Source organism: Dendropsophus ebraccatus, chromosome 9 (genome assembly GCF_027789765.1).
Source record: "Dendropsophus ebraccatus isolate aDenEbr1 chromosome 9, aDenEbr1.pat, whole genome shotgun sequence".
Classification (NCBI taxonomy): domain Eukaryota; kingdom Metazoa; phylum Chordata; class Amphibia; order Anura; family Hylidae; genus Dendropsophus; species Dendropsophus ebraccatus.
In genome coordinates this window covers 57,399,648-57,424,730 of record NC_091462.1, presented here as the reverse complement: position 1 = coordinate 57,424,730, position 25,083 = coordinate 57,399,648, and the positions used below count along the sequence as shown (strand labels likewise).

General features: G+C 44.1%; 1 protein-coding gene across 4 annotated transcripts in view; it reads right to left on the bottom strand.

Annotated features, from left to right (window-relative positions):
• The window catches only part of ADAM23 (ADAM metallopeptidase domain 23), a 141,022-nt gene that overhangs the window by 52,350 nt on the left and 63,589 nt on the right, over positions 1-25,083 (bottom strand). For 3 of the 4 annotated variants that reach the window (XM_069983436.1, XM_069983438.1, XM_069983439.1), the window contains exons 7-10: positions 20,337-20,409; positions 19,159-19,241; positions 11,930-11,995; positions 9,662-9,733 (exon numbers count right to left, since the gene is read on the bottom strand). In XM_069983436.1, coding sequence (XP_069839537.1) covers positions 9,662-9,733; positions 11,930-11,995; positions 19,159-19,241; positions 20,337-20,409 — 294 coding nt within the window. The remainder of the gene's footprint in view (positions 1-9,661; positions 9,734-11,929; positions 11,996-19,158; positions 19,242-20,336; positions 20,410-25,083) is intronic. The other variant, XM_069983437.1, reaches the window with a different exon arrangement.

Sequence of the window (25,083 nt, the reverse complement as noted above, 5' to 3'; positions counted from 1 at the left end):
TGGAGGTCACCAAGTCCCTCATAAAACCTCCCTAAATGATGCCAACACCTCCAGAATGACACTGGGACATTAGGGGGAGCATGCCTGGGTGCACCCAACTCCCCAAAATCGCAGTATAATGCCACTCTCTACAGTTGCGAAGGAAAAATATTTGTGAACACTTGACGTTTATGGCAATGTTCACACATTTCGTTCGTATTTCTTGCGCAGTGTTACATACATGATTCCAATGTGCGTCCGCAGAGCGTCATGTTATTCGCGCGTATCACGCGTAATGCTGTATGTACATTACTGGAACAGTATGTATGACGTGCCTTTTTCTGGGCTACTGAAACAATATGTATCACGTGCCTTTTACTGGGCTACTGAAACAGTATATATCAGGTGCCCTTAGTGGGCTACTGGAACAATATGTATAACGTGCCCTTAGTGGTGTTAAACAGGAACACTATAAGTCACTTGTACACACAGGATACTGGAATGAATACACCTGCTGATGCTGCTGCTGTTATATCATCCTTTCTTAGCACTGAGAAGTGCTTTTGATTCAGAGATGACTTTTTCGCTTGATCTTAGCCCTGAAAAGGACTTTTGGGTTCTGCAATAAGCCTGCCTAACCAAAACGCTATTAAAACTTATCTCTCCTTGCTCTAAGATCTCTCCCTGCCTAGGTTGAAAGCTCATCTGCGGTCGAGAGGCGGGAGCCAAGTATTTAAGATTCAAGGTCATGTGGTTCAGCCATCCAATGAGGGAAGACGCCGTTTTTGCGCTGCGTGCGTACTCCCAGGGTCCCTCACGGCTTCCCTGCATGGTCATTGGATTAAAAAAAAGCGCCAACTGCGATGGAAGGGCTTTCGAATGTTTCCCGTGTATTCGCCTTACTACTCGATTGAATTCAAATCTTTCGAATACCGCAATATTCGATCGAATACCTACTCAATCGAATCGTATTCGCTCATCTCTACTCAATATCTTTAGAGGGGCTGTCAAGGAATTACTTTTCACATTACAATGGGTTCACAATAGGGTAAAAACAATCTGCTCTGATCACCTTATGCTGCCATTCTGACCCAGCAATTCCTGGTCTTGGCCTTGATACAAAAAAGAGCTTATTCAACCAATCACTGGCTGCATTGGTGAACGCTGAGTGACTGAGTGGTCCTTTTCCTGTGTCATGACTGAGACCAGGATATGCTGCCCAGTGGAAGAATTATCATTCCTGCACTAATACAGACTCCATATGTATAACATCTAATATTTTCATGGAAACTAAAGGCTTTATTCCACAGGCTGACAGTGAGGAGCAAATAAGCACTGTCAGCGCTCGTTTGCTCCTCGTCCCCCACTCGCTGCAGCCGCTATTACACGCAGCGGCAGTGAGCGGGTTAGTGCAGGAGGGGCCGCGGGGAGCTGCAGGGGGGGGGGCTGACCAGGTGATCGCTAGATCGTCCGGACAGCCCATAGAGGATAGTGGCGGTCTGCTGCCGCCGCTCCTGTTCCGGAGAGTGATGGCAGCAGATCACTGCTACCACAGTAATTTGTTTTTCAACATGTTTGAAAGACAAACAACACAACAATCAGCCGAAATGAACGATGTCGGCTGATCATTGCCTTCTTTTCGACAGGATGATATACGGCCGATAATCGTTCCATGGAATAGGGCCTTAACTTGCTTAACTAACACTATTAAAGTGTATGACGTACTCCAGTCAGTGCAGCTACTGAACTACATTAGCTTGTACCTGGTAATGCCTTCCACCAACTGTAAACTGTAATTGCATTGATATTTTATGTAGCATGTGTCAGAAACACGTCACCCACCCCTCATTCTCCCACTTAGGTTAGTCAGGTGGCGTCACATGCACCATGTTTATTTACTTTTAGATGATTAGAAGCTGTGAACTGGTTGCTGATTAATGTGTATCAATAAAATAGTAATCTTTATTGCACTGCTAAGCAGATGTTCTGCTCTCTTCCTGAAAGTCTTTTTTGGCTTGGAATATCATTGTGTTAGAGTATAATCACCACTACCCCCCCCCCCCCACCCTACGCACAAGACAAAGCACTGCATATATATATATATATATATATATATATTTCCAGGCTTTTTACCGCCTGAGGCAAACCTGGGCTACAGCCGCCCCCCCCCCCCCGCCGAACAGCCAAACAACCACCCCCCGGCGCCCCCCCCCCCCCCCACGGGGAACTTACCACTTACCAGAGAGTGGTGTCTGTAGTTGCCAGAGTGCCGGCCCGTTGCTGTGGTGTGTGGTGGTTGTGGTGGTTCCGGTGATGGTACGGGGGGGGGGGGGGGGGGGGGGTCGTATGCGGAGGCCGGGTGCGTGGTTGTTGGGGGCCTGCAGTTGCCGGCGCAGATTCCTGGGTGGCTATGGGGGGCCGTCACTGTTGGGGCGGATTGCAGGGGAAGAAGGGAGATAGCTGCTGGCGCCCCGTGCTAGTCCCTGCGCTGCCTCTTTCCTTTCCCCAGCAGCGTCTCCTGTCCCCAGCACTGAACGCTGCTGAGCTGCTACTGGGAGAAGGAAAGAGAGAGCAGCGGCGGTGATAGGTGCCGGGACATTGCTGTGTGATAGCAGTGTCCCGGAACTTACCAGAGCGCTGGGCAACACTCCAGGTGACGTTGGACAGGGAACCCGGCAGTACGTGGGGATGCCGGGGAGCGCGGGCGGCAAGATGTGTGGTGGGGCCGCGACTGCTGCTGTCATTTTAGCTAAGTTAAACTTAACTAAAATGACAGCGGTGAAGATCTTGCCGCCCCCTGCAGGGGTGCAAAATCTGCGGCCTGAGGCGGAATACTCATTCCGCCTCATGGCAGAAGCGGCCCTGTAAAAGTCACAGTTTGATCACAGCTGATCGGAGTGCTGCGGTTCTTCTCTTCATTATATATAAGTGGTACCTTGGTTTAAGAGTAACTTGGTTTAAGAGCGTTTTGGTTTAAGAGCTCACAGTTTTTGAAAATTATGACTTGGTTTAAGAGCATTGCTTTGGATTAAGAGCTTCCTGTACTGGGTGTGGGTGCGAGTGGAAGAGGGACATGGTCTGCATAGTGGGGTCTACAGCTCTGTACTCTGACCCAGGAAGTCTCCCTCACCTTCCAAATCATAGCAGATCCACTTCAGGCTGGGGCTTACATCAGGGGACAGGAGAGTGGAGGTAGTCTCTTCATAGCTGTAACCCCTCTCTCCCCAGACAGAGACGTCTGCTATATTGTGCTCAGATATTCCCCGCTATATGTACAGTAGTATCTTGGTTTAAGAGCATTGTTTTGGTTTAAGAGCTCCCTGTACTAGGTGGGAGCGCAAGTGGGGGAGGGGCATGGTCTGAATAGCGGGGTCTACAGCCCTGTACTCTGACCCAGGAAGTCTCTCTCACCTTCCAAATCAGAGCAGATCCACTTCAGGCTGGGGCTTACATCAGGGGACAGGACTGTGGAGGTAATCTCTTCATAGCTGTAACCCCTCTCTCTCCGGACAGAGAGTGCTGCTATACTGTGCCCACATATGTCCTGCTCATTCCTTCATGCTCCCTGCAGCCTCTGTCAGTCCTAATTGGTCCATACTGAACACACACCCCTTCTCTGTTGCTTCTCCATTGACCACACAGACCTCTGACAGCAGCCCTGCTTCTCTATTCTAGCCTGTTGTACTATACTACTGCATTATGATGATCTGCAGTTCCATCCTGTATCTACAAACTGCTGCTGTTTTTCAGGGTTATGCACTTACTATACATTATACTCCACATGCTGATTGCTATACTGTACAGTAACTTATAATATCACATATTCAGCTGTTTATAAATGTTTGTTTCATCTGTTTTACATGTTATTCAGAATAAGAAAACATTATTTTGGGGGAGTGTAACCAATTATCTGCATTTCATGTTTTCTTATGGGAAAATTTGCTTTGGTTTAAGAGTGGATTTGGATTACAAGTGCCGCCCTGGAACAAATCCAAGGCAGCTCTCTCTCTATATATATATCTATATATATATATATATATATCATATTTATATCTATATATATATATATATATATATATATATATATTCCGTGATGTAGCCAAAAAATAAAATCTCCTGTGGCCATAGGCAGAATCCTGCCTGCAGCCACAAAATTGACAGGCAGAGAGCCAATGGCTGCTTGCTCTGTCATTCCCTTATATTTAACTGTAAGGGTCCATTAGGAGCCCTTATGGATAAATACATAGGTGCAGGAGCAGAGTACCCTCTGCTTAACCCCTTATGTACTGCAGTGTGTAAGTGATCCAATATTCAGAAGACAAGAAAATCTTTGCTCTACTGCTGGTGCACTGATAACCCGTGACCTCTGCACAGCAGGCAGTGAGAACATAGGTCAGGGCTTATCAGTGCAGGGAAGCAAAGTTTTTTTTGTCTTTCGCCTGTTAACAGGAGACTCTTACCTTCTCCCCAGGGCCCCCTCCTGCATGAGCCTAATAGCATCCGCCTACCCTGGCTCTATGGTAGCTACGCCACTGGTGGATATATTACACAGGGAACCAGCAGATTTAGAGTTGTTCCATACAAGATACAGAAATACAGATAAACAGATACAGATATAAGAAATGGGAGGGATAGCTTTGTAAGGTATTCTGTAAAAAAGATCTAACTCAAACAGCAGGTATTGAGGGGGCTATATTTATACATTTAAAAAACTTGCATCTGAATATGTGAATTCTCCACTTTGCCTACATTGGATCATGTATGTAGAGGTAAAGCTGATTATTGCCTTCACTGTATAAATAATTTAAACATTTATTATTTTATTTACACTAACATCATGGTTCTGGCCCATCAGGTCTCCGCTCAGCTGGCACAAAAACCTGACACCTGACGGATATAATAAGTGTTTATTGCACATTATATTCTTATGTTATGGTGAATCCATCATATAAATCATAGATATTCATTGTATTCAATGTCTGCTGTGGCTCAAAAGGAGGATTTTAATTTCAGAGACAAGATCCTCTGAATTGGGGATTATTTTATGGCCCTGAGTACTGAGAGCACATTAAGAATTTGAAAGGAGGAGAAACGGACTATGGAAATGTACAATATTTGGCCTAAGTCTGAAGTACAGAACATATGGATGGATCAAAAAGTCAATATTAATTTTTAACAAGATGAATTTATTGCTTTGAGTACATAAGTAGATAATAATGTTATGGCTCAAGGGCTTTAATTTTTCTCAAAATCTATAATGAGACATGAACCAATTATCATGTGCAATTAGAGGAAGACGAACGCAGCAATCTATGTCGAACTTTCCAGCTGCCAGGTAAATTCGGGTTATGCTTATCCATTCAATATACTTTCTATATACATTGTTAGTTCCTGAAGCTCCCAGACTGCCCATTGTTCTCTGCTCCGTGGTATCTAGTAACCAAGAGAATAGGGCATCTGAACATGAACAACACTGATAAGTGGGGAACTGGTGGGCATGGAGATCAAAACAGATGAGACACTCATTCAAGATGCCTCAAAGTGTCATGGGAAGAGGCAAAGGCAGACGCACAACTGTGACCACTGTTCTAGCTGGGGTACAGTTTGTTGTATTCGCTGTGGTGCAGCGAATATAACATCCGGTAATATGGCATGCAACTACAGGAGCTGGTCCTGGTGGTTACTGTGGCACAATTGCTTTTTATACTTTTCCAGCAAAGGTTTATTGCCTGAGCAAACACAGATCTAGACTCTGCCGCAGGATACCACCAGATTAACACCAGGAATGGTCCCAGTATAGGATATAGCTGGCCTTGTGATCCAAGTGACACTTGTGTGAAATATTAAGGGGTCACGCAGGAGGAGAGTTCAGATACAGGTCAAGGCCAGGGCTCCTAAAGTGTGTGTGTAGTGCCTGGTAAGGAATAGGACAAGTCCCTGCTTATTAAAATGTGAATCGAGTGCAGAGATTTCTCACAAAGTTGTTGCTCCTGTATACTAAGTGGGAAGGTATACTGTATGCCTTGCTTTACAGTTACATGCTTTACACCACAAAATGTATTATTCCTACCAAAAGTAAACAGTAATGCTAAATGCATGGCTGTATACACTTAAAGGGGAACTCCTGGTAGAGGTTTAAAAAATGAAACTTCTGCAGAAGCATATACCATTACCTATCTATCTATCTATCTATCTATCTATCTATCTATCTATCTATCTATCTATCTATCCCAGTTTTGAAACTACCAAAAATCATTTTGTTTGGGGGTGTTTGTTCTGTATTGTGTTTCTGTACTTCCTGGTTGAGCAGTTCCCAGAATGCAGTACTGGTTCCAGAAAGCAATGCTTTCCCTCAGCTGTTCATCACAGTCCTCCACCCTGCCCATTCCCCACCCAAATTTGTTGCAGAACATCTAGGCTGTGTTCACACATTGCAGTTCATTGTGCTACTGAATTATTTGCAGTACTTTATCATTTCATTGTGGTCCCACCCACACAGTATTCTCTACCTGTAACACCACACAGTGCACTGTATTCTCTACCTGTAACACCACACAGCACGCTGTATTCTCTACCTGTAACACCACACAGCACACTGTATTCTTTACCTGTAACACCACACAGCACACTGTATTCTCTGCCTGTAACACCACACAGCACCCTGTATTCTCTACCTGTAACACCACACTACATGCTGTATTCTCTACCTGTAACATCACACAGCACGCTGTATTCTCTACCTGTAACACCACATAGCACACTGTATTCTCTACCTGTAACACCACACAGCATGCTGTATTCTCTACCTGTAACACCACACAGCACCCTGTATTCTCTACCTGTAACACCACATAGCACACTGTATTCTCTACCTGTAACACCACACAGCATGCTGTATTCTCTACCTGTAACACCGCACAGCACACTGTATTCTCTACCTGTAACACCACACAGCACGCTGTATTCTCTACCTGTAACACCACTCAGCACGCTGTATTCTCTACCTGTAACACCACACAGCACGCTGTATTCTCTACCTGTAACACCACACAGCACACTGTATTCTCTAACTGTATCACCACACAGCACGCTGTATTCTCTACCTGTAACACCACACAGCTGTATTCTCTACCTGTAACACCACACAGCACACTGTATTCTCTACCTGTAATACCACACAGCACACTGTATTCTCTACCTGTAACACCACACAGCACTGTATTCTCTACCTGTAACACCACACTGCACACTGTATTCTCTACCTGTAACACCACACAGCACACTGTATTCTCTACCTGTAACACCACACAGCACGCTGTATTCTCTACCTGTAACACCACACAGCACACTGTATTCTCTACCTGTAATACCACACAGCACACTGTATTCTCTACCTGTAACACCACACAGCACACTGTATTCTCTACCTGTAACACCACACAGCACACTGTATTCTCTACCTGTAACACCACACAGCACCCTGTATTCTCCACCTCTAGCACCACACAGCACACAGTTACTACCTGTAACACCACACAGCACACTGTATTCTCTACCTGTAACACCACACAGCACGCTGTATTCTCTACCTGTAACACCACACATCACACTGTAATCTCTTTCTGTAACACCACACAGCACGCTGTATTCTCTACCTGTAACACCACAAAGCACCCTGTATTCCCTACCTGTAACACCACACAGCACCCTGTATTCTCTTTCTGTAACACCACACAGCACGCTGTATTCTCTACCTGTAACACCACAAAGCACCCTGTATTCCCTACCTGTAACACCACACAGCACCCTGTATTCTCTACCTGTAACACCACACAGCACGCTGTATTCTCTACCTGTAATACCACACAGTACACTGTATTCTCTACCTGTAACACCACACAGCACACAGTTACTACCTGTAACACCACACAGCACACTGTATTCTCTACCTGTTACACCACACAGCATGCTGTATTCTCTACCTGTAACACCACACAGCACACTGTATTCTCTACCTGTAACACCACACAGCACACTGTATTCTCTACCTGTAACACCACACAGCACACTGTATTCTCTACCTGTTACACCACACAGCACGCTGTATTCTCTACCTGTAACACCACAGAGCACGCTGTATTCTCTACCTGTAATACCACACAGTACACTGTATTCTCTACCTGTAACACCACACAGCACACAGTTACTACCTGTAACACCACACAGCACACTGTATTCTCTACCTGTAACAGCACACTGTATTCTCTACCTGTTACACCACACAGCACGCTGTATTCTCTACCTGTAACACCACACAGCACACTGTATTCTCTACCTGTAACACCACACAGCACACTGTATCCTCTACCTGTAACACCACACAGCACACTGTATTCTTTACCTGTTACACCACACAGCACGCTGTATTCTCTACCTGTAACACCACACAGCTCACTGTATTCTCTACCTGTAACACCACACAGCACCCTGTATTCTCTACCTGTAACACCACACAGCACACTGTATTCTCTACCTGTAACACCACACAGTGCACTGTATTCTCTACCTGTAACACTGCATAGCACGCTGTATTCTCTAACTGTAACACCACACAGCAAGCTGTATTCTCTACCTGTAACATCACACAGCACACAGTTACTACCTGTAACACCACACAGTATGCTGTATTCTCCACCTGTAACACCACACAGCACACTGTATTCTCTACCTGTAACATCACACAGCACACTGTATTCTCTACCTGTAACACCACACAGTATGCTGTATTCTCTACCTGTAACGCTGATATTGGAATACAGTAAATAACTTTTTGAATTTTTTTTTCTTTTCATTTCCACACACATATTATGATCAAGCATCTGTTATCTTTGAAGTTGAGCTCCACAATAAGGAGTTTAATCCATATTATCTTACATGGGATACACTGTTTATGCCTTGTTTTTTGTCCAGGTGGGATTGGCAGTGCCGGCTCTGATCCTCTCTGCCGTTTACCATCATTGACTTGTGCTACTGCATCATTTTTGTGAAGACGCTGCAGTACTGCAATGAAACTCCAACATGTGTGAACACAGCCCTAATTTCACTGCAGACTTCTGCACAATCAGAGAAGTTGCAACAGCTGCTTCTGGCTAGTGAGAGATTGTGAAGGGTAGGGATTTAAAAAAAAAAGTTGCTGGCCCAAGCTGGCACTGCCCTAGGCACTGGCCTTTTAGTTAATTGAGGCAAATATGGTTCTGTTAAAACCCACTGTTATGAGTAAAAAGGATTTTTCTGTTCAGATCACCGGATCCCTGCTGAATTTATTAAGGCACATGGGCAAACTATAGGTGAAGGCTTTGTAATATTCACATACACAGAAAAGAACATGTCCAGCATCACCACAACTCAATAAAACAATTTTTTTTGTAACATTACTAAAATTATGATGGCAACATTAAATGCAGGCATAAGAAATATGACAAATTTTGATATAATAAATTGTTATTATTAGCATCCTATGCAGTGATTATCAAGAACACATCAGTCTTTTACATTCTTTGTTTGGGTTATGACTTTATTAACAATGTTGGGATTCAGCGATTCTGGATACATTCTTTCCTGTGTATTAGTTATTGATTGTATAGCGTCTGTTTTACAAAACTAAAGAAAGTAATATACTCACAGAATCAACAACGTTTACCACAGATTTAGCAAAATTACTGGTATGAATGGAAGAAGAACGTTGTTTCTTGTACTAGAAGGAAAATAAGAGATCAATGTCAGCGTTTAATACTTGGAAATTTCACATCTAATCCCTAGTTTGTAATAATGCAAAGAATATTACAAAGATACAATACTGCCACCATGTGGTAATTGAAAAGGCTGTCCTGAAGCAAACACAAACATGGTTGCCATCATTTCCTGTGTCCACAGAATATAGTATTATTGGTTGCCAAATAAACATGCTTTCTGGCAAAGACCGCGTTATTAAGTGAGGGCGGGTGCAAGTGGCTGAAAAATCCAACCAGTTTTACTTGTAAAACTAAGGGGTCTATTCCACGGGAGCGATATGGAATAGAGAAAATGATCAGCTGATGATAGTGTCATCGGCTGATCGTTTATTTAGGGCCAGACCTAAAATCATCGGTCCCCCACCACGCATCGCTATGGTGGAATAGGGTGCGCAGCGGGCGACCAACGATTTGAGATGCACCATACTTTACCTGGCAGGACTTCTCCTCCAGGACCGCCGCGGCCAGTGATTGGCTGAGCGGTCTGACAGCTCAGACAGGCCGCACCAGAGTTGATGCTGTGCCGCGGGACCCGGGGAGGAAGATGGAGTGTAGGAGAAGCCCTGCCAGGTAATGTATGGTGCAAGGCCTGCAAGGACATCGGTAATGATGTCCCTGCAGCCCTCGCTCAATGATCATAGCAGATCGGCGCTCGTTTACATCGTTGATCGGGCCTCCATCAGTCCGTGGAATAGGACCCTAAGGCTGGCTTCACATCGGAAAAGTCTGTGGTATATATCAGCATACTAGCAGAAAAGGTATTTTGAGGTGAGTGTGTGAGTGGGCCTGCTGCAAGTACACATTGGCATCGCTTTCCGTCGATATGATGATGAATACCACAGATGTAATGCACTTTTCTGAACAGTATACAAAAATAAACTGCAATAAAGAGAGTTGAAATCAGTTTTCATTAGCTTTCATTGCAAAATAAACAGTCTGGGACAGGAAGCTACATGTCCTGTAAGCATAATGGAAGACCAAGCTTTTGAGTCCTGCACAAAGCAGTATACATACGGAAAATGAGCAGAACGTAATCACAAAATGACTCCGCCCTGCTCATTCAAGTCAATGTGGCCATTGGCCACATGCCGGGCTGCACGTCAGCATCCTTTTTTCACTGATTCCAGACGTGTAGCCCTAAGTAGGGGCCGAAAACAAGATGTAAACATAGCCTTTGTTTTCTGACGAATAACCCTGCATTGGGATATTCTGTATGACTGTTTTCTAAGATTTCTGTGTAGAAAATGGTGGAGAACAGCACCTGGTCCAAGTGTGTTACCACTGCAACAAGCTAGACAGGATTCACACTGTGTTTTTGGTGTTTGTTTAACATATTCTTTGAGACTATGTTCCTACACAGTATTTCTGCTCAGTATTTTGGTCAGTATTTTGCAACAAAAGCCAGGAGTGGATTGAAAAAAACAGAAAGGCTATGTTCATACACTGTTGAAACTGAATAGACGGCCGTCATTTAATGGCAAATAATTTTGGTTATTTTAAAACAAACATTGGGCAAGATTTATCAAACATGGTGTAAAGTAAAACTGGCTCAGTTGCCCCTAGCAACCAATCAGATACCAGTTTTCATTCCTCACAGACTCTTTGGAAAAAGAAAGGTAAAATCTGATTGGTTGCTAGGGGCAACTGAGCCTGTTTCACTTTAAACCATGTTTGATAAATCTCATTTGTTTTGTTGTTGGATAATATCTAATTATTGAATACTAATAAGAATTTTCACTGCATAATGTCAAATAAATGAATGGGTCATGCTTGTGTTCACTGCCACCTAGTGGTGGAATGTTTTCTTTAAACATACAGAATGAAGCAGAATTCTAAAACTGCAGAGAATAACAAAATTAGATTTGCATTTAACCTATTAAACCTTCTTTAAAATTAACAAAACTGTATTTCCATTAACGCAGTGCAATCCTGGCAGGACATTGAGTTTAATGGATCAAACATAGTCTTCTAGTGGGCATGTTCAGCCCATTTCCTAAATGTGTATGTTCGAGAAATGGACTAAACACTGTTAATATTAGACTATGTTCAACCCCTAAATTTAATGGACCCACTGTATGTAATGGTATACATCAGCGTACCTTTTGGACAGGGTGGCAATGCATGCTGCTGATGGGCAAAAGAGTGAAAGTCTGGCTTACCATTTGATGGTCATTTACAATCATAAGTTCCACATATTTCATTTCTTCAAATACTCCACGGGGAACCTGTTGGAATATATTGTAGTGAATACACAAGGGCAAATTGTCCCTGAATGTTAATGTTTAACCCTTTGAGGACCAAGCACAAACTGATGCAGTGGACCACGCCCATTTTCATTTTTTACGTTTTCATTTTTTCCTCTACAGGGCCATGTAAGGACTTGTTTTTTTTCAGGAATAGGTGTACTTTGTAATGGCCCCTTTCATTCTACCATAACATGTATGATGGAACCCCAAAAATATTATTTATGAAAATATAAATTGGTGAAATTGGAAAAAAGAATGCAATATGGTAACTTTTGGGGGGTTCCTGTGTCTAGGTAATGCACTATATGGTAAAAGCAACATGATACCATTATTCTATAGGTCAGTCCAAACACAAGCATATGCAGGTTTAAGCTACCTTCACACAACATTTTTTCTGCTCCATTTAACCTCAAAAGGACAGAGCTCAAAATGGCCTTATGGACCGGACCAGATTTCAGTAATATGACATTTTTTACTTTATCCATTAATAACTTTGGGATGCTTTTACCTATCCGGCTGATTCTGAGATTGTTTCTCGTGACATGTTATACTTTATATTTCTGGTAAAATTACCAGAGTCGATACTTACAGCCTATCTTTATGAAAAAACCCAAAATAACGTGAAAAATAGCAATTTTCTAACTTTGAAATTTTGTGCTTGTAAGGAAAATGGTTATGCCACATAAATTATATATGAAATAGCATAAGCAACATGTCTACTTTATGTTGGCAGCATTTATTAAACTTTCGTTTAATTGTTTAAGACAATAGAAAGTTTCAAAGTTTAGCAGCCTTTTTTCAAATTTTCACAAGAATTTCAAAATCTGATTTTCCAAGGGTCCAGTTTGAAGTGTATTTGAGAAGGCTGTATATTATGAAGCCCCACAAAGCACCCCATTTCAGAAACTGCATCCCCCAAACTGTTTAAAATCAATTCCAGAAAGTTTTTTTTAACCCTTTAGGTGAGTCACAGAAATAAAAGCTAAGAGTGTGAGAAAATTTAAAAATTCTATTTTCTTTGTAGAAATTATATTGTGATCCAAAATCTTTCATAATAGAAAACCTATTTCCAGAGAAATCCACCCCAATTTTTATCGCCCCATGTCTGCAGTTTATAGAAATATGTGATATGTGGCCCTATTGTGCTATTTGAAGCAACCACAAGTCTTAGATGTAGAGGAGCGCCTACTGAATTTTGAAGCCTCCTTACAATTGGCCAATTTTCAAAGTACCACTTCTGGTTGGCAGAGGCTCAGGGGTGCCCAAAACAACAAACACCCCAAAAGGGACACCATTTAGGAAACTACACCCCTTGAGGAATGTTACAAGGGGTATAATGAGCACATGGACCCCACTAGTGACAGACACAATGTGCCGTGAAATTGAAAACAAAATACTTTTTCACACTAAAACTTGGTCTAGCCTTACATTTTTCAGGTTGACAAGGGGTTAAAAGAAAAAAAACCATGAAACTTGGAGAGAAATTTCCCCCGAGTACAAAAATACCCCACATGGGGACATAATGTATCATGCAGGCGCAGGACAAGCCTCCAAAAGGAAGGAGCACCATTTGGCTTTTGGAAGCTGAATTTGTCCAGAAAGGAGGACAGAGGCAATGTCGGGTTTACAAAGCCTCCGTGCTGCCAAAACAGTGGAAACAGCCCACAAGTGACCCCATTATTAAAACTACACCCCTCAAGGAATCTAACAAGAGGTATAAAGAGCAAATGAACCCCACTGGTGACAGACACAAATGTGGAACAATGTGCCGTGAAAATGAAAAATGTAATTTTTTTACACTAAAACTTTGAATTTTTCATGTTCACAAGGGGTTAAAAGAAAAAATAAACCACTAATCATGTAGAGCAATTTCCCCCGATAACAGGAGTACCCCACATGTGGACACAAAGTGCAAAGCTGGCGCACGGAAAGCCTCCAAAGGGAAAGAGCGCAATTTGAATTTTGGAAGCTGGATTTGGCCAGAATGGAGGACGAAGGCCATGTCTGTTTCGCAGAGCCCCCGTGCTGCCAAAACAGAGGAAACACCCCACAAGTGACCCCATTATGGAAACTACACCCCTCAAGGAATGTAACAAGGGGTATAGTGGGCATATGGACCCCACTGGTGACAGGCACAATGTGCTGTGAAAATGACAAATTTAACTTTTTATACTAAAATGTTGGTGTAACTTTGAATTGTTCATGTTCACAAGGGATTAAAAGTAAAAATAAACCACTAATCATGTAGAGCAATTTCCCCCAATTACAGGAATACCCCACATGTGGACACAAAGTGCAAAGCTGGTGCACGGAAAGCCTCCAAAGAGAAGGAGCGCAATTTGGATTTTGGAAGCTGGATTTGGCCAGAATGGAGGACGAAGGCTATGTTGGGTTCGCAGAGCCCCCATACTTCCAAAACATTGGAAACCCCCAACAAGTGACCCCATTATGGAAACTACACCCCTCAAAGAATGTAAAAAGGGGTATAGTGGTCACATGGACTTCACTGGTGACAGACACAAATGTGGAACAATGTGTCAGAAATTTAAAAATTTAATTTTTAACACTAAAACGTTGGTGTAACTTTGCATTTTTCATGTTCACAAGGGGTTAAAAGAAAAAATAAACCCCGAATCATGTAGCGCAATTCCCCCCGATTACAGGGGTACCCCACATGTAGACACAAAGTGCAAAGCCGGCGCACGGAAAGCCTCCAAAGAGAAGGAGCGCAATTTGGATTTTGGAAGCTGGATTTGGCCAGAATGGAGGACGAAGGGCTTGCAGAGCCCCCGTGCTGCCAAAACATTGGAAACCCCCCACAAGTGACACCATTATGGAAACTACACCCTTAAAAGAATGTAACAAATGGTATAGTGGGCATATGGACCCCACTGGTGACAGGCACAATGTGCTGTAAAAAGGAAAAATTTAATTTTTTTACACTAAAACATTGGTGAAACTTTGAATTTTTTATGTTCACAAGGGGTTAAAGGAAAAAATGAACCTCTAATCATGTAGAGAAATTCCCCCCGATTACAGGGGTACCCACATGTGGACACAAAGTGCAAAGCCGGCGCACAGAAAGCCTCTAAAGGGTAGGAGCGCAATTTGGATTTTGGAAGCTGGATTTGGCCAGAATGGAGGACGAAGGGCTCGCAGAGCCCCCCGTGTTGCCAAAACATTGTAAACCCCCCACAAATACGGGGTGGAGTCATTTGAGGGGGCTTGTGGGGCTTCCTGGGGCCTAGTCCTGGGGCGGCGCCTTGGGGGCTTATCATCACTAAATGTTGATGACGATAAGGAAGAAGAGGAAGGAAGAAGGAACGAGGGATCTTCCTCTTAATCCTCACTGGTTTTCTCAGTATCGGAGGCAATCCAGGCTTATGCCTCCTCAGCCGAGAACAACCTGTGGGACAACCTGCGGATCCAGCGTCAGTGCATCCCTATGAGAATACATACATACAGTGGGAATGACATCCCACTGCGTATAAGTTAATGCCCGCTGGCTGGAGCATACGTTACCTCCTCGCTGCTCTGGCTTGCTTCGGGGCTCCCGGCATCTGCTCATCCCGCTCAGCCAATTATCTTCTCCCCGAAGCAAACCAGAGCGGGGAAGAGGTAATGTATGCTCCAGCCGGCAGGGGGTTAACTTACATACACGGAGTGGGATGTCATTCCCGCTGTATGTATGTATTCTGATAGGGATGCACTGGCGCTGTATCCGCAGCGGATTTCGCTGTGAATCCACAGCGTGAAATCCCCCGCGGATCTGGTGTGTGTGAAGGCACCCTTAGAGGGGTGTGTAAGTGTTATGCTTTTACACCTGTAAGTGTTAGTGTTTTATGTACTGTTTTTACATTTTATTTGTGTGTGTTTTTTAAGAGGGGAGGGTGGCAGCAGAGAGGGTAAGAGGAGAGAGGAGAGGGTGGCAGGACGGAAGGGAGAGGGTAAGAGGATAGGGTGGCAGGACAGAGGGTGGCAGGGGAGGGGAGAAGGTGGCAGGAGAGGGGCGGCAGGACGGAGGGGAGAGGAGAGAGGGTAAGAGGAGAGGGTGGCAGGGGAGAGAGGGGATAGTAGCAGGGGAGGAGAGAGGGTAAGAGGGGAGGGTGGCAGGGGAGGAGAGAGGGTAAGAGGAGAGGATGTCAGCGGAGAAGGTGGCAGGAGAGGGGCGGGACGGTGGTGAGAGGGTAAGAGAAGAGAGGAGAGGGTGGCAGGGAAGGGGCGGCAGGACAGAGGCGAGAGGGTAAGAGGAGAGAGGCAGGACAGAGGGTGGCAGGAGAGGGGAGAGGGTAAGAGGAGAGGGTGGCAGCGGAGAGGGTGGCAGAGGAGAGGGTGGCAGGAGAGGGGCGGCAGGACTGAGGGGAGAGGGTAAGAAGAGAGGGTGGGAGGACAGAGAGGGTGGCAGGACGGAGGGGAGAGGGTAAGAGGAGAGGGTGGCAGAACGGAGGGGGGGGGGGGGGGGTAACAGGACGGAGGGGGGGGGTGGCAGGACGGAGGGCGGGTGGGTTGACAGGACGGAGGGGGGTGGCAGGACAGAAGGGGGGTTGACAGGACAGAGGGGGGTGCAGGACGGAGGGGGGGGCTGGCAGGATGGGGGGGGCTGTCAGGACGCAGGGGGGTTGGCAGGACGGAGGGGGGCTGGCAGGACGGAGGGGGGGGCTGGCAGGGCGGAGGGAGGGCTGGCAGGGCGGAGGGAGGGCTGGCAGGACGCAGGGGGGGGCTGGCAGGACGGGGGGGGGGGCTGGCAGGACGGAGGGGGGGAGCTGGCAGGACGCATGGTGGTGGTGGCAGCGGCAGCCCTGGGAGGCGCAGAGGAGGAGGAGGTGAACGACGGAGGAGGACAAGGGAGGAGGTATCAAAAGAGGGGGGAGGAGGCGCCTGGTGCGGTCCTCCTCTGGTAACAGGGAGATAGATGATCATCTCCCTGTTACCGGAGGAGGAGGCAGCTCGGGGGGAAGAGGCACCCGGCGCCCGGAACTCTCTCGGGCGCCGGGCACAGGACTCACCACCCTCATCATCACCTTCTCTGCTGCTGATTCTTAGCAAGCAGAGAAGGTGATGATGGGAGTAGTAGTATAGATTGCCCGTAATTGGCCGGCTGGTGCTTACCGGACAATCACAGATGATCGGGGGGGGGGGGGGGGGGCGGATCCACGGGCATGCCCGGACACTGCTGTGATTAGTGCTGTCTCGGACGGCACCAATCACAGCTCTGTGCCGAGCTCCGGTCCCCGAAACACAGCAAATCGGTGTGATTGGCCGATGACAATGAAACTCAGACATTTGTCCACTTTGGGAACATATTGGGGGAAAGGTGGCTGCTTCGTAATACAGACGGCTGCTAATAATGATAATGAACATTATTAGTGACTGTCTATATTAAGAGACACCCGCCTTCCTCAAAAATGTTCCTAGAATGGGAACACAGCTTAGGAATGTGTTTAGAGATGATCGAAAGCAAAACTGACCTGCGCTTATATCCCTCAGACTGCCAGGCCCATGCAGAGGGGGGATACTGCCTGGGGACCGTCTGGCAAATGCCTGGAAAACATGGATACAGCCATAGCTGGAAATGCCTGAAAAACATGGATCCAGCCATAGCTGGAAATGCCTGGAAAACATGGATACAGCCATAGCCAGAAATGCCTGGAAAACATGGATATAGCCAAAGCTGGAAATGCCTGGAAAACATAGATACAGTCATAGCTAGAAAATGCCTTAGTTGTATCCCTTTTTTCAGGCGTTTTCCAGGCAGTCCCTAGGCGGTATCCTCCCTCTGCACAGAGCCGGAAGCCTGAGGAATATAACTGCGGAACAGTTTTGCTTTGTACAAAGCGCAACAAACCTGATTTGCTCATCTCTAGATGTGTTCATACATGGCAGATAAGCTGCAGATTTGTCGTAGATTTTAGCCTTCCTATCAAAGTTAATTAAAGGGGTTATCCAGCGCTACAAAAACATGGCCACTTTTCCCCCTCTCTTGTCTCCAGTTCAGGTGCAGTTTGCAATTAAGCTCTATTTACTCCAATGGAACTGAGTTTGAAACCCCACCCAATCTGGAGACAAGAGAGGGGAAAAGTGGCCATGTTTTTGTAGCCCTGGATAACCCTTTTAAGAAAATCTGCAACAAATCTGCAGTGTGTCTGCCATGCATAAACACTGCCTAAAACAACACTCCCTTTAAAAAAACACACAAAAAACTATGAAATTATAGTAAATGATTGAAATGTCCTCTTTAGTTAAGCTAGAGAGTCTGTCCAGGAAAAAGGAAAATTCTATCCAGCTGGCAATTTGGATAGAAATAAGAGTGCTCCTCCGGTATAGCTGCCACAATGGCGCTTCCGGTCCTCCTCTGTTCTCTGCTTTCCTGACCCTACAGGACCTGCCCACACAGCCAATAACTGAGGCTGGAGACCACTGTTAAGCTGACCAAGCAGGTCCTGTGGGTCAGGAGCACACAACCCAGAAGCAGAGAGCAATGGAGACCTCAGACAACTTCTATAATAAAAACTGCATTCAGCAATTTTTTTGTCTCCATCACATCTACCATAAAGATTGAGTTATTCTTTCCATACATGTATGTTGTGTTGGGGATCATGTTGTAAACAGAAGATTCTGTCAATAAGTTAGTACATACTCCACCCAGAGAACCTCCCCAACATTTTAATCTCCCTGGGGACAAGGGGGGAAGGAATGATCATTCAGGACTCACGATGACAACTTATATGGCAGCTATAATACTTGTAATTGTTATCACCACATTTTCTCAGGGAAGACGATTAACAAAACCCAAAATAAGTAAAATATTTACCAGTGATTCACGATTTTATGGAAACTCTGTGGTTAAGGATATTTTTACCATATCAATAGTAACAATGATGCTTTCAGCTATGAATGGCGATATTATTACAATCATGGGAACCTTCATGTGTGCCATTTGTGAATGAATAAGACTGTGCTGCTTCCCAAGCAATCAGCTTCTCTATTCTGAGACACTGGAGTATCATTCATCTGAAACATTGCAGGCATTGATGAAGAACATCCATTACACTTACTCAGTAGTTACATTTCACAAAAAATAGCTGAATGCCTAAACCTGGTAAGTATATTTATACCAATCTATATTTTCCATTCTCACTTACATTCAGCGCTCTTTTTCTTCTTCTTCTCAGCCATTGTGTTTGTGCAAAGAATGGCTGTTCGCTGGCTTTCCTTTCTGTATCTGCTGGAAGCATTCAATAAGCAGTGATGGAAGAGTTAAATCAAGATCACAATACCAATAGTACTGGGTGATACAATTGTGGAGAGTTTTATGTAATGAAATACACATAGATAACTCTTTTCTATCAAGAATCTGCTATAGGATAGTCCCTCTTGAAAACAGGTGCCTGTGATATGTGTTCCAAAACTTTTTAGAGGGAATTTATCATCCCTTTCCACCTGATTTATCTCTCTCAATAAATCTTCCAAAACAAGACTGGTGTAAATTTCTCCCCCACTGCCTTTCATGTATGAGTGTGGACATGCTATACTTGAGATTGGTCTTAATCCCCCACATCGCCGTATTTCATGTATGAGTGTGGACATGCTATACTTGAGAATAGTTTAAATCCCTCCCATCCCCGTATTTCATGTATGAGTGTGGACATGCTATATTTGAGACTGGTGTAAATCCTCCACATCCCCGCCTTCCATGATTGAGAGTGGACATGCTATACTTGAGACTGGTGTAAATCCCCCCCCCCATCCCCGTATTTCATGTATGAGTAAGGACATGTTGCACTTGAGAATAGTTTAAATCCCTCCCATCCCCGTATTTCATGTATGAGTGTGGGCATGCTATATTTGAGACTGGTGTAAATCCTCCACATCCCCGCCTTCCATGATTGAGAGTGGACATGCTATACTTGAGACTGGTGTAAATCCCCCCCCATCCCTGTATTTCATGTATGAGTAAGGACATGTTGCACTTGAGATTGGTGTAAATCCCGACCATCCCCGTATTTCATGTATGAGTGTGGACATGCTATACTTGAGACTGGTGTAAATCCCGACCTTTCATGTATTTGTGTTGACATGCTAACCGTGTTGTTCCCTCTCCACCTGTCATCTGAAAGGGAGTCCCTGATTATCTGCACCCTTTTGCCAGTGGTTTTGGGAGGTGCATTGTATTTGTGTGTACAAGGAGTTGACTACAAGATTTGGTACTGTAGATGGCCTAGTGGTCTCTCCCATGACTTTATCCAGGGTATGAATTGCTACTCAATAGATAACACAATCAGTAATGTACAGTATTTGTAGGCTTTGAGGTCTGATTTACCTGAATGGTTTGGAAGTTTGGAGATTTGGGATCCTGGGGCTTTTTCTATAATGTGTGGTCGGCTTGTGCTTTCCTGTGAGAAAAAAAATATTAAGTGACACCAAATTACAGTGTATTTATGGTTGAAAATCAGACCAAATTAACTAAATCGTAATGCAAAGCAGAAAACACTAGAATATATTTAAATATGAGAATATCTAGCGAAGTTCTGAAACACAATCCATCCTTCAGGGAGATAGACAATTTACATATCATTTATCCTACCTGACTGTCTGCGCTTTTGGATAAGTATTAGTAAAAGCATTCAGACATACCATAGCTTTGTCAAGGAGGCGGAGCCTAAGGTTTGCTGGGCCCTAGCACCATCACGCCTAACTGCTGTATGTCTGATCAGTTATGCACAGAGCTCAATGATATCATCCAAGCCCTGCACACCACTGATCATAAAAAGGATATACAGCATACAGCACAGTTAAGTGTAGTGACCAATCCATGGACCATATTGATTGTATAAAAGGAATGGAATACAGTATGATTAGGTGTAGTGTAGGAATCCTAGGCCCCACCTCATTGACACTTTTCTTCACCCAAAAGGCGTTTTTATTAAATTAAAAACACAGATGCAGGCAACAAAGATATGTTCTGAATGTTCTTATTGATAACTATCCAGCAGTGCGAAAACCTCAGTAGGTGGTCAGAGGATGACACCTGCTCAGAAAGCCTAGATATGCCAATCTTTATCACCGCTTTTTCCAGCTTTTGACAAAACAATAACTGCATTTCTTTACCATCCAGACTGAAAATAAATTCTCCAGATTTTTTCCCAGCTAGTTTTTCTCTATAACATATGAGAATGTGATTTTTGCTCTTCCGTAAGCTATGGACATCAATAGCACAGGATTTCTTAGGTGAAGTAGTTAAAGGCAATTAATGCTAAATTTATCCAAGCACAGAATATTTAGCACCATGATCTATTGCACTGTCAATATGATTAATGCCTTGTGCCAAAAATGCTCAGCAATGGGGCCAAATGCAGTGTGGTAATGGCAGCTATTCATTTCTGCTTAATGCAGGCAAACACAACTAGAACATTTTACTGGTTCTGATCTGCAAACATACGGAAATGCAGAGACCTTCAACAAGCCGCTATATTATCTGAGCAGACAGGGAAAATAAAGACGCAGCCAATAAGACACATGGGTTTTAATTAATATTCTAGATATTGGAGAATACAAGGAAACATAAGAGATTTTAATTTATGCCTTCATGCTTTAGCGGATTAATTCTGCTTTTGAGGCTGTGGTCCAGGCGACAGTATTTTAGATTTAGCGGCCCCTAATAGTAATAGGCATACAGTCACCTTTAGAAAATGCTCAGTTAACTAAATACCAGAAAGGGTGACATTTTTGTAATACACATGTATGAGGTCTTTAGGGTCTGAATTGCATGACTGATCTTGGGTTGCTCATGCATGTTTGTTTACACAGCAAATTCTATGCATTTGCTGCAAAATAGACCTAGTCCAGATCTGCAGCAGAGCTGAATGACAGTCATAAAAGGGCTGTCATAGGGATGCATAGGGGCGCTGTTGTACCTCTTTATGTAACTTCACAAAGAAAAGTATAAGCAGAACAGAAAAAAACAAACAAAGCAAAGCTTCATTTAACTCTGCATGTATGTGTTCTCTCCTTGAAGGACCGCTTCTAAGGAAATATTTCCATTCATGATACCTGACCAAGAAGTACTACAGGTAGAGCCTTATTAAGTCCGACGTTTTTTACGCCGGACTTAAAAATGTTTCCTTAAATCTCCGGCACTACGGAGATTTAAGTAGAGGCGCACTGCCTCTACATAAATCCTGTGCGCTCCGGAGCGCACAGCCGAAAACCTACGCCAGCTGAGGGCTAGAGTAGGTTTTCGGCGTATCTTTAAGTGAAAAAAAATGCTGAATCGCGCCCCCTCGCTGACTATGAGTCCGCGCCCCCTCAAGTGCAATGCAAGCAGAGTGCAAGCTGAATTTAAGCCCCCATTGGCTTCTATAGGATTCCTCTAGCAGAATCCGCCCAAAGAATTGACATGTCAATTCTTTGGGCAGAAAGCGGATCGGTGGCAGAAAATTCTGCTCAGAAAGGCTATGTGCACACTGAGCAATTCTCGAGGAATTGTAGCTGAAAGTTTTCAGGCAGAATTCAAGCAGATTTAAGCCCCCTCTAGCAGATCTACAGCAGAAAATTCTGCTCGGAAATTCTGCAGTGTGAACAACAGAGCAGAAAACCCATTGAACACAATGGGACTTTGCTCTGTACATTTTTTACGGGAGGAATTTCAAGCTGAATTTCAAGCTGAATTCCTCGCCTTTTCCTCAGTGTGCACATACCCAAATTCTGCAGTTTGAACAACAGAGCAGAAATCCCATTGAACACAATAAGACATTGCTCTGTACATATTTTACTTAATTTCAAGCTGAAATAAAAGCTTATTCCTCTTCAATTCCTCACCTAATTACTCACATATTCCTTAGGGTGGGTTCACACTACGGAATTCTCGCGGATAAACTCCACTGAATTCCGCAGTATGTCCGCGCGCCTTTCCGCCGGCTTCATAGACACCATTCTATGGGCCGGCGTATTCCACTAATTCCTCAGTATGAACCCACCCTTAGGCTATGTTCACACTGCGTATGAATCCGTCCGTAGTTCATACGCCGCCGTACATGTGTGGCTGAAACTACGGGCGTGGGAAAAATCGACATGTGGCCGGATGCGTAAGAACCGCGAACATACGCCCATAGTACAGTTATGCTTCCCTAGCTTGTTAAAGTACAGTTATGCTTCCCTAGCTTGTTTCGAAGCGATCTGAGGCAGGTCATTTACTTGGATATCTTCGCCCAGCCCCGTAAACCACACAGAACTTTTTGGATCGAAAAATCAAGTTCAATTTGGCTGAAATAAGTAATTCGTATGGGACCGCATGGAAATCCACGACCGTGAGTTTCAACATTTCCGTCCTCAAACAATGGTTTTGTTCATTTTTCACGGCGCCGTATACGATTCGGCCGTAAGCTCATACGTAGTGTGCACTGTGCGGGCGTATATCGTATACCTTTAAAGTGTCACTGTCGTGATTTTTTTTTTGCAGAAATCAATAGTCCAGGCGATTTTAAGAAACTTTGTAATTCGGTTTATTATCCGAAAAATGCATTTTTATCATGAAAAAGCAGTTTGAAGCTCTCCCCCCTGTCTTCATTGTTCTCCTATGGAGAGAGCTAAAGACCAAAACAGGACAACAAAGAGTTAATCTACAAATCCCTCACGGGATATCTCCTGTGACAGTCACCAGTGACCTGTCTGAGCTCGGATTACAGCTGTCACCCAGCTCCGTGCCTGTAATCCTCTGTTATCTGCTTTCTGCTGCCGGCTAACTCCCTCCTTCCTCCTCCCCCCTCCCCTCTCCCTAGAGCAGACAGGGTACGTCTCCTGCAACAAGTCACAATTTTCAGATTTTTCAGAGTGGATGAAAAAGAGGAAGGAGGGGGGGACCTGGGAAAAGGCTTTTTACATGCAGATAATGGCAGATTTGGCTAATAAACCCAGTTACAAAGTTTCTTAAAATCGCCTGGACTATTGATTTCTGCAAAAAAAAAAAATACGACAGTGACTCTTTAAGCGAACGCATCAACCTCAAAACTATGTGCGTATATTCGCGGTTCGCACTACGGACGGATTCATACGCAGTGTGAACATAGCCTCAGTGTGAACCCACCCTTAGCATAGCTAGTTCAGGGTTATTTCAGGGAGATAATATTTTTATCAAAGTGAGTGAGGAACAGACGGAAGGATAAAGACAGAGTTATAATCATCGTCATCTTTACTCGCCTTGTTCCATCTTGTTTACTATTTATTATCTGTTTGATTTATCCATCATATCACAATCTCCAGCCCAGTGATCTAATGTTGAGTTGCATTTTTCCTATTTGTTCTGTTTTTGATACATGATATTCTGATTTTGTATTACTTCCCTTTTGCTGGCAGATCTCCCTATTCTGTCATAATATAAGTGGGTATTTAAGTACTGGGTGCCATTGTGCGTACCCATTCTAAGGACCTTACCAAGACTACATTAACTGTAAGATTAGTGCAGGGGGGGGGGGGGCTGGATTTATATTAGGAGTAATTATAGGCACACTCAAAATGTGGCTTTTGGTTGAGATTAGACACTAAGGTAATTTGTCCCCTTAAGGAAACCACCAAACTGGCACATGGAGTCTTACAAGCCATGCAGTGCATTATGGAAAAAGAATATGCAAAGCCTCTCCACTTGGGACAAATAACTTGCTCTTCACTGAGGTTCAGACATTAGATATAGCTATTCTACTTTAGCCTCACAATATGAAAAAATAAACAAAATCACTCCATGACTTTCAAAATCCTTGAAAAGTTCTTAGCAGGAGCAATTGGTGGCTCTGGTCACGTCCTGCTCCAGTGGAAAGAGCTAGCAGCATCAGTCGACAAGTATGAATCAGCACAATTTTACTGTCTCGAATATTGGAACGCCTATGCGATTTCCCAAGCAGAACATTTGCTGTCAGATATCACACAGTTATTCTGAAGGTATAATTTAAACTGGAAAGCAAAAAACTGCACTTAACATCTATGTAGGCAGCAAAATTTACAAAAAAGGAACGTTCTTGTAACATTTTCTTTGTGATAACGTCCTATTCAGTTCCAGATATTTTGTTTTGCTACCG